Below are 9,517 nucleotides of genomic sequence, written 5' to 3'. Positions count from 1 at the left end.
TTGTGACTGTGCTTTGAGGGGTCTGGGCTGGTGTGCGGAGAGAGCTGGACAAGTGCCCAATCGTGGGTGATGGCTCGACTCTTATGAGTCGTTGTAGTGCCTGAAAACACAAGCCCATATCTAGAACGGTGGGGGTTTGGATGCTTCACTCAACAATGTGCAGTAAATATGAGCAGGCGGGAGCCCTGAGACCCCAAAGGAGGAGTTCAATGTTTGGGCAGATCCTGATATAAACCCATCCTTGGAAATATGTGTAGTCATTTCCACAGCAGACGTCTTCATTTGTTGTGTCTGGAAACCTCCAGCACAGAGGAGTCCATCACCTCCCAAATCAATGTGGAGGCTCCAGGATACCCTGCACCAATATTTAAGTATCTGCCATGATGCAAACTAAGTCTCTCTGTGCCCTGTTGCCCGTGTCAAGTGATACCAGAGTGATCTGCTAACATACAAATTGCTGTTGCTCTGGGAAAGGGGTTTTATTAATCTCTCTCTTGGATTTCAGATTTTCAGAGCAGGAAGAAGCTGTGTACAGGCTGTGCTGAAATCGCAGAGAGTTTTGGGATTTGTGAAGGAATGCTGTCAGTGTGTAGTGGTGAAACCAGTAGAGACTCAAACATGTTGACTGATGATGGAAATGGGGAGCTGCAGGGTGGGAGCAGACATCAGATCAGTCTGCTCTTGTCGGTTAATCTGAGTTTCCTGCCTTGGAGTGGACTTTACTTTGTGGTAGGGGAGGGTGGCAGTGGTAGGAGTCTTGTGGAGAGTGGTGGGAGAGCAGGTTTACAACTGCCCGTAAGCATGGGTATGGCCGTTGGCCAAGCACCTACTCGCTGGAGTACAAGTCGGCTGTGGCCAGGCAGGCTGCGCAGCTCGGCACCCTACGAGCACCAGGGGCGCTTGAGAAGCACCAACTCATCCCCCTCTTCATGCACCAGAAGGGGGAACACGAAGGGCTGGGACGGAGTGATTCATCCCAAACCCCTGGGCTCAGGTACCCCTCAGCTCCCTCAAAAGTCAATAAATTCCCCCAGAGTCTCTCCTTTACACTGAGAGCAAGAGGGAGAGATCTGGTCTAGTTCGAGGAGCGGGGACTGGGAGAAGAATGCTGGTGTGTTTGATCTGCGCTCTGCTCCAGTTGCTCCAGCCCACAAAGAGATCAAAGAGGCAGAAACCGCTGTCAGTAGTGGTTGAGGAGTCCCACAACAACCTGCTGTGAGCTGCCAGTGTCCCCGACGCAGGTCGGGAAGCTGCAGACCTCAGAAGAGGCCCATCAAGGTGGTGGGGAATGGTTCCAGGGCTCTCCAAGAGGGATCTGAGTGGCTTTGAAGCCCAGCAGAAGTGAGCTCGAGCTGGGGAACGTGGCCGGGTTTGGCCCAAGCAGGAGACGATGAGAAGGCAATGCCTCTGCGAAGCTGGGGCTGTGCCAAGAGTTCTTTGGGCTTTGGCTTGTGGAAAGAGTCACCTGTTCTCATTTTTAATTTTAAGACGGTTTCTTCTCAGCTTTAAAATCTGAAACACAGCGTTGTAGACGCATTGTTGTGAGGAGTCATTGCAACATCCTCCTCTATGCTGCCAGAATCTCTTTGCTGTGTGAGATCCAGAGCTGCAGCCTGGCTTAGTCTCCATCTATGTTTTCTGCAGAGTTTACATTTTGCCCGCTGTTGATGATTTTGCTGTGCACAGCTCCTTGCGTAAGAGATCTGAAGGAACGACTGGAGCCCAGGCTGTCTATCGAGTTTTACCTGGAGGAGGCTGAAGTGACTCCAGGTTTAGTATAATCTACACATCTTGTCTGAAGACGTCAGAGAGTGACTCAATCTGGGCGTCTTATCTGCGTGAGCTGAATGTGGTCAGCATCCAGGCATTTGGCTGACTTAACAGATCTTTGCCCTTGTCATGGAGCCGCCATGTGGGATGTTACAACCAAGTCACGCAGCCGACCAAGAGAGGTGGCTACTGTACGTTTGACAACCTGGAGGGAGGCCATGAGAAGAGACCACTTGTTTTTTCTAAGTAAAAACTGAGTTACCCCACACCTGCCCAGGTCTGCTCATCATGAGGGTGTGCACTGAACTGCAGAATGAACCGGAGAACTCAACTCTATTTTGGGGATAACAACGGAGAAATCAGACCCTCTTCATTCAAGCTGCTTTTGAAAGGGAAAATGTCCCCTCCCTGCCCATCCTCCAGCTGCAGCTTGCTGCGTACGACAGGCCGCACACATCTGGAAAACCCTTGGCCAGTTATTACTTGTGTCCCTCAAGGGGAATAACGCTTGGCCAACCATTACTTGTGTCCCTCAAGGGTGGGATAACCTTTGGCCAACCATTACTTGCATCCCTCAAGGGTAACCATCTCCACTCCCTACGCCCTGTTCTGTGAAGAGTCTGCGGTGTCCAGCAGCCTCGGTCCCAGCGACAGGCACCAGCATTTACGTTTCTGATTCCTCTGGCGGCTTTTGCAAGTGATTCTCTGGGCTGGGTTTTCAAAGGCTTTGAAGTGTCTGTGGCTGAAGGCTGTTCCCTAGTGATACTTTCAAACAACGTTTAGTTGCACAAGTCTTATGGGTGGTTGTGAGAATTGAAACACACATGGATATTCTGCTTTGGAAGTTTTAGTGCAATATTGGACTGCTGAAATGTTTGGAAGGCTTGAAAATATATTTCCCCTGATATTTAATAAGATTTTCAGGAAGTAAGCACTAGGAATAGAGTGGTTTTTTTTTCTTAAATGTAATAATTGTAACTAAAATGTGTATGTGAGACACAGAAGATACCTGCAAGATGTCTTTCAGGTGAACTTCCCACTTCATAGCCAAATAGCCTGTGGATGAAATTAAAAATGATTGGCTTCTAGTTTGAGGCAACAGCTGTTGTCTAAAAACCACATTCTCTAAAGTGAATTTGGTCAGCAATCCTTCTCTCCCCCACTCCAAATTTACTGTGGTCAAAGCTGTGGGCCACGATGTCATGCCTCTTAAAGCACACTTCATGTACAGCAATACTTTGTTACTGCTTAAGAAATGATCAGAGCTTCTTCTACCTTTTAGTTGCCCCTTATTTCAAAATGATCAAGTATGATGAATGCAGTCTGATCATTTGCCTACCAACTTAAGTTAAAATAAAAAATTGAACAAGCCGCTGTTATCCCTGCCTGCATTTCTCTGCGATTTGTCTGTCTTCAGTCATCATTACCATATCTAGTGCCCGAAGCGTCCTTTCAGTCCTCTGAAGGTTTGGCAATCCCTGTGGCCATCTGAAAAGCACAAGGAAGGAGCTTGGACCTCCTTGTTCTTCTTGCTCATTCCTCTCTGGTGCTCAGCGTCTCGGTACCTGGCTATTTCAGACTCTAGGAGACACATTTTGCAGGAATGTGCCCTAGAAGAAGGCACTCCCATCCCAACTGATGCTCTTAGGAAATGAACTAAGCACCTCCTTTACGGATAAAAAAGAAATGCTGACAGTTGTTAAATGTTAATGTGTGGTGTTTTCGCTCTACACTGGGAAACTGCCTCTTGGAAAGCCATCAGCAGTTTTCCACTTAAGAAGGAGATTTGGGGTGTGCTTGGGGGAATTGTGAAAGTCTCATTCTAGTTGGTTTTCTCCAAAATACTTGTCTGACATTGAGTGTCAGTGCAAAAGATCCAGATCCAGACAAACTGTGAAATCATTAAGAACAGATAGAAAGGTGGGAGGGAGGAGGAACATGACTACATCACTGTAAAACATATTTTTTTCAGATGCCATAAAGATATGAGAGTCCACTTACTCACTGAGACCTCTTTCAATGCTCTTGCTCTTTATTCTCTTCTGCATTGCAAAGCGTATTTCTGGGTGGAGTCAACAATTTGGCAAAAATCTGTTAACCGCACCAAGCTGATGAAGACAGTAAATTTGTTTCCTCTTCACGCCCTTGTAGACCCATCCCACCTCCAGAAACAGATAAAAGGGAATGCCTGAAGCTGTGGAGCCAGAGAAGACTGTGCACACTTCTCTCTGCATTCATCCCTCAGCAGCACAGCTCCGTTCGTCTTTCTGCTCTCCTCAACTCTGCTCGGAAGAAACAGCCATGTCTCGGCAGTCAATCTGCAGAAGCTTTGGAGGCGGCAGCAAAAGGGGATACAGCTCTTGCTCTGCCATCGGTGGTGGCTTTGGAGGAAGTGGGGGCAGAACCAGGATCAGCTATAGCTCGTTCTCCACTTCCAGGGGATTTGGAGGCGGCGGACGTTGCGGAGGTTTTAGCAGCAGGAGCCTCCATAACATGGGTGGCAGCGGAAGGATTTCCATGGGTGGCTCTTATGGCGGTGGATACGGATGTAGAATTGGTGGCTTTGGTGGAGGCTATGGAGCAGGATTTGGCAGCATTGGAGGAGGTGTCATTGGTGGAGGAATAGGCAGCTTTGGAGGTCCTGTGAGAGGTGGTCCTGGGTTCCCTGGAGGAATCCAGCCGGTGCAGGTTGACCCGACCCTCCTGCGGCCGGTCCATGTTGATATTGATCCTCAGATCCAGCAAGTGAAGTGCCAGGAGAAGGAGCAGATCAAGACTCTTAACAATCAGTTTGCCTCTTTCATTGACAAGGTGAGAGGCTGGAACTGTATTTGCTTGGGAATGGGACTCTGACAAACTTCCCTGTGCTGTGGAGAGGGAAATGTCCTCCTCAGCTCGGTGTTGGCAGATCTGGAAGGCTGGTAGCGTTTTCACTGAGTCCTCCTAAAGAAATGTAAAAATTTTACATCTGCAGAGAAACCAGAGGACTTTCTGTAGGTTTGGTTGATCCAAACTCTTCCTTAGCTTTTCTCTCAAGTGTTCTCTGTGCAGTCAGCCCAAAGGGATCATGATATACTCAGTTAGCCTAAGTGGTTCTTTAAGTCTTTTTTTTTTTTTTTTTTTTCAAGGATAGTTTCTTTTAGAGAAACTTGAAATGTAGGAATGAACTTTCAATAATTCCTGGCTGTTCCTTATTTCAGTTTAAGTACAGATGAGTGTTCTTTAGACTGCACTGGGAGAACACTGGTTATAAATGTGCTTTATAGGTTATTACATATATTGCATGGGTTTTGTATCTGATTGATAAGAGGAATATTCTCTGAAATTGAGACAAATGGGATTTTGTTATCTGGAGGGAAAAAATTATCTAAGGCTTCAGAAAATTAATGTGGATCAAGATTTGCAATTGGGAATGACAATAATCTGTAAATCTGGAATGTAACCATTCCGATAGATAATAAAAAGAGACCTGAAATGTAGGAGGTGAAAAGGACAAATTCAAGGATAATTGACAAAAGGGGAGAAAGAAGGGAAGAATCTTTTTGGAAAACTGGTTTTCAGCTAGCCATGGTCTTGTTGGGCATTGGGGAAATGATTGCCTTGGGCTCCCAAATAATCAGGAGGTTTGAGCAGTGTGATGTCTCCCTGGGTGAACACCTCACACACCCCTTTGTGGGCTTTCAGGTCCGCTTCCTGGAGCAACAGAACAAGGTCCTCTCCACCAAGTGGGAGCTCCTCCAACAGCAAGGGCCTTCGGGGCCAAGGAAGAACCTGGATGTCATCTTTGAAAACTACATCCAGAACCTGAGGAGGAGGCTGGAGTCTCTGCTGGGACAGAGGGGACAGCTGGAGTCGGAGCTGCAGAACATGCGGCAATACGTGGAGGAGTACAAAACCAAGTGAGTGCAGTGACAGCCTGAGGAAGAAATGAGCGGCACGGCAGGAGAGCTGAGCCAGCGGGGACATTCCCACACTGTCTTCTGCCTGCTGTGGGTCTCTGCAGAAATGGGAGCAAGGCTGCCGTGGAGGGCAGGGGGGTTCCGCTGGTTGATGGTGAGCGGTCGAGGAGACTGACCCTGTCTTGTCCCCTTCCCCAGGTATGAAGAAGAGATCAACAGGCGCACCGCTGCTGAGAACGAGTTTGTGGTGCTCAAGAAGGTGAGTCAGAGAGGCAGCAGGAGAGAGGGGGTGTGGGGGGACAGGCTGCAAAGCCCTTGGAAGGAGGCAGCACCCAGAGGAGGCTTTGGCTGCCAACGGCTCCTCTGGGCTGGGCTGCAGCCGTTGTCTCTCTGTGGGATCTTTCCTTTAGGATGTGGACTGTGCCTACATGACCAAAGTAGAGCTGGAAGCCAAGGTGGGAGCTCTGACCGATGAAATCAGTTTCCTGAGGTGCATCTACGAGGAGGTAAGAGCTCTGCCTTCCGCTGGGCTGCCTGGAGTTGCAATGAAGTGTGTGGTGGCCAAAGACAGCGGGGTTGGACTGGATGCCCGTGTGGATTTAGGCTTGAGAATCACTTGGGCTGCCTGTCTTGTTTGCAGGAGCTGGCTCAGATGCAGACAATCAGCCGGGACCTGTCTGTGGTGGTGTCCATGGACAACAACCGGCACCTGGATCTGGACAGCATCATCGAGGAGGTCAGGCGTCAGTACGAGCAGATTGCTCAGAACAGCCGGGCCGAAGCTGAGGCTTGGTACCAGAGCCGGGTGAGTTGGGAAGCGCCTGCGACAGTCTCTGCTCCCTTGCCATGGCTCTTGGTAGGTTGTGTCACTGATGGTTTGCCTCATCTCCCTACTGTCAGTATGAAGAGCTGCAGAACACCGCTGGAAGACACGGGGACAGCCTCCGCAACACCAAGATAGAGATCCAGGAGCTGACCAGGAATGTCCAGAGGCTGCGGGCTGAGATTGAGAACGTGAAGAAGCAGGTAGGGCTTCCTCAGCATCTTGTTGGGTAACGGCATGAGGCTGGATCACAACTGAGCTGAGTGTCGTGCTAAAGATAGCGTGAGGGAACGATATTGAGGTCTTTTGGAGAGGATTGATGGTTCCTGAGTTTCCATGCAGTCTGTGCCCTGAGGGCTGCTCCAGTGGTGAGTGTGCAGAGGGGAACTGAGAAACTGCTTTTCTTTTTTTTTTTCTCAGAACCATCAGCTTCAGGCAGCTATTGCTGAGGCTGAGGAGCGGGGCGAGATGGCCCTCAAGGATGCCAGGAGGAAGCTGGAGGAGCTGGAATGCGCCTTGAGCAAAGACAAGGAGGAGCTGGCTCGCTTGCTGAAGGAGTACCAGGAGCTGCTGAACATCAAGATTGCTCTGGATGTTGAGATTGCCATGTACAGGAAGCTGCTGGAGGGAGAGGAGAACAGGTAAGATCTGCTGTCAGCTTGGCGTGACCAGGGTACTGTCTCTCCTTGGGACAGACTGAGGTTTAATCATCTCTCACAACATATTTAACGTTGGAATCTGATTTACTTTCATTCTTTCCCCAATTTTTTGATCCCAGAATAGAATCGAGGTCCCCACGGGGAATATTTCTCAGTGGTTTTGATTGATGTTGAATGAAACAGGAAATGAAAGGAGTGTTTGTGAAATCGCATGGAGCTTAATTCCTCTTACATTAGATTTACACCTTGTGTTCCTTTCCTCACACAGGCTCTGCGTAGACAACCCATCCAACGTAAATGTCTGTAAGTATCTGTACGTTGTCCTCTCTGCAGAATGGCTTTTACCCTGGGTTTCGTGAGGATTCCCAGGCTGTCACTCGATGTGCAGTGAGCCTGTCCTTCTCTTGCAGCTGTGGTAGGCAGAACCACCATTGCCGGAGGCAGAGCTGGCGGCTTTGGAGCCAGCAGTGGCATGGGAGGAGGAGTATGTGCGGTCGGAGGAGGAAGCATCATTGGAGGCAGCTGTGGCATGGGAGGAGGAATCCTCAGCGGTGGCTTCTCCTCTGGAAGTGGAAGAATGTGCAGCTCTGGAGGTGGCAACTTCATCTCAGGGGGTGGATCCTCCTCTGTGCGGAGATGTGTCACAACCACAACGGTCAAATCGTCAGGTGTAAAATACTGAGCCCTGACCTCGGTCCCTCAAAGGAAAGGAGCATCTTTTCCTTTCTCCAGCCAACAGCACAACCCCTTCCATCCTGAACCCGCATCCAGCAAAGCAATGAACTGTTTCCCTTATAGCTCAGAACCTCCTTAAAACATCCCACCCAAGGGGAGATTTGCAGCGAAACACCATCCTGTGGGCAGAGCCTGGCTCTTCTCTGAGCTCCACCAGTCTCCAGGGATGAACAATCTCCCTCGTGGGTACCAGGGACTGCAGAGCTCATCTGAGCATCTTCCATTGCGCTTCTTGCTGCTGGCCCCAGCTGCTGCGCTGGCTGAGAAGGAGCGTGTATAAAACTGCTTTCCTTTCACTTTTTAAGGTCTCTTTTTCAATGGCAGTGTTTCCCTTGCGACTTCCGCGTGTCCTGCATGTTATCCACATGCTTGTTTCAGCTATATCAGGAATTCACGTAAGCAGAAGAAACGTGATAACGTCTCATAGTCAGATTTAGGAGTGAGAAACAGGTCTCTGATGATGTCCGCCTTCCCTTGGTGGAGTAATCTGGCAGCTTTAATATTTTACAGATTCCTTTCCCTCTTCTCCTTCACACCTGACATATGTATGGCCTTATTGCAAACCTTCTGTTGCGTGAACCCTTCTGCATGGTTGCTTCCTACCAGCACCCCCTCCCTCCAAGTTCTTTCATTACCAATAAACTGCAGTCAGATGAAAAGATATCTTTGTGTTGTCTTATCGCTTAACGGTCCCCAGGGAAGGGAAAACACCCTTTGTTCTTCACCAAAAGGAATGGCAATGCCTGCGTTCTGTCCTGTGGTGCAAATCTCTGAGCGCCATGAACTGCCCAGCTGAGGTGAGGAGGAAGAAAGTGTCCTTCTCTCTCCTCTTAGGAAGTGCCAGTTTGTTCCTCCACAGTAGAATCCTCATCACAGTAGATTCTGTGGGGTGGGAGAGCCATGGCTGTGAGGAGTGCAGAGGGATCTGGCCAGGCTGGAGCGCTGGGCTGAGCCCAGCTGGGGGAGTTTCACTGAGGGCAAGTGCCGGGGGCTGCCCTTGGGCCACAGCAACCCCCAGCAGGGCTACAGGCCTGGGGAGGAGTGGCTGGAGAGCTGCCGGTCAGAGAGGGACTGGGGGGTGAGAATGAGCCAGAGTGTGCCCAGGGGGCCAAGGAGGGCAACGGCATCCTGGCTTGTACCAGCCCTGGCGTGGCCACAGGGACAGGGAAGGGATCTGAGCCCTGGGCTCGGCACCGGGGAGGCCGCCCCTCGCTGAGGGGGTTCAGTTCTGGGCCCCTCACCCCAAAAAGGCCATTGAATGACTCGAGCGTGGCCAGAGAAGGGCAACGGAGCTGGGGCAGGGTCTGGAGCACAGGTCTGCTGGGGAGCAGCTGGGGGAACTGGGGGGGTTCAGTCTGGAGAAGAGAAGGCTGAGGGGAGACCTCCTGGCCCTCTGCAACTCCCTGCCAGGAGGGGGCAGAGAGGGGGGATGAGTCTCTGGAGCCAAGGCCCCAGCGCCAGGCCCCGAGGGAATGGCCTCAAGCTGCCCAGGGCAGGGTCAGGCTGGCTCTGAGGAAGGATTTCTGTGCAGAAGGGGCTGTTGGGCGTTGGAATGGGCTGCCCAGGGCAGGGGGGAGTCCCCAGGATCCCTGGAGGGGTTGAAGAGTCGGGCTGAGCCAGCGCTGAGGGAT

The 9,517-nt window shown here is 50.6% G+C and overlaps 1 protein-coding gene across 1 annotated transcript; it reads left to right on the top strand.

The window, feature by feature from the left end:
- The first annotated feature begins 4,071 nt into the window (after window positions 1-4,071).
- On the top strand, window positions 4,072-7,833 carry LOC141972034 (keratin, type II cytoskeletal 6C-like). Its single transcript, XM_074929778.1, has 9 exons — window positions 4,072-4,581; window positions 5,455-5,669; window positions 5,868-5,928; window positions 6,080-6,175; window positions 6,310-6,474; window positions 6,570-6,695; window positions 6,913-7,133; window positions 7,420-7,454; window positions 7,562-7,833. The coding sequence occupies exons 1-9, from the start codon at window positions 4,072-4,074 to the stop codon at window positions 7,831-7,833; spliced, it is 1,701 nt and encodes a 566-aa protein (XP_074785879.1).
- The last annotated feature ends 1,684 nt before the right edge of the window (window positions 7,834-9,517 follow it).

The sequence above is a fragment of the Athene noctua genome, chromosome 30 (assembly GCF_965140245.1).
Source record: "Athene noctua chromosome 30, bAthNoc1.hap1.1, whole genome shotgun sequence".
Lineage (NCBI taxonomy): Eukaryota > Metazoa > Chordata > Aves > Strigiformes > Strigidae > Athene > Athene noctua.
Note: the sequence above shows the minus strand (reverse complement) of the source record. Positions and strands in the feature narration are given on the sequence as shown.

Excerpts from the sequence above, each read along its gene's own strand:
- LOC141972034 (XM_074929778.1), top strand. The coding sequence starts at position 4,072 with ATGTCTCGGCAGTCAATCTGCAGAAGCTTTGGAGGCGGCAGCAAAAGG. Across the intron at positions 4,582-5,454 it reads TTGCCTCTTTCATTGACAAG|GTCCGCTTCCTGGAGCAACA; the intron begins GTGAGAGGCTGG and ends GTGGGCTTTCAG. Across the intron at positions 5,929-6,079 it reads AGTTTGTGGTGCTCAAGAAG|GATGTGGACTGTGCCTACAT; the intron begins GTGAGTCAGAGA and ends TCTTTCCTTTAG.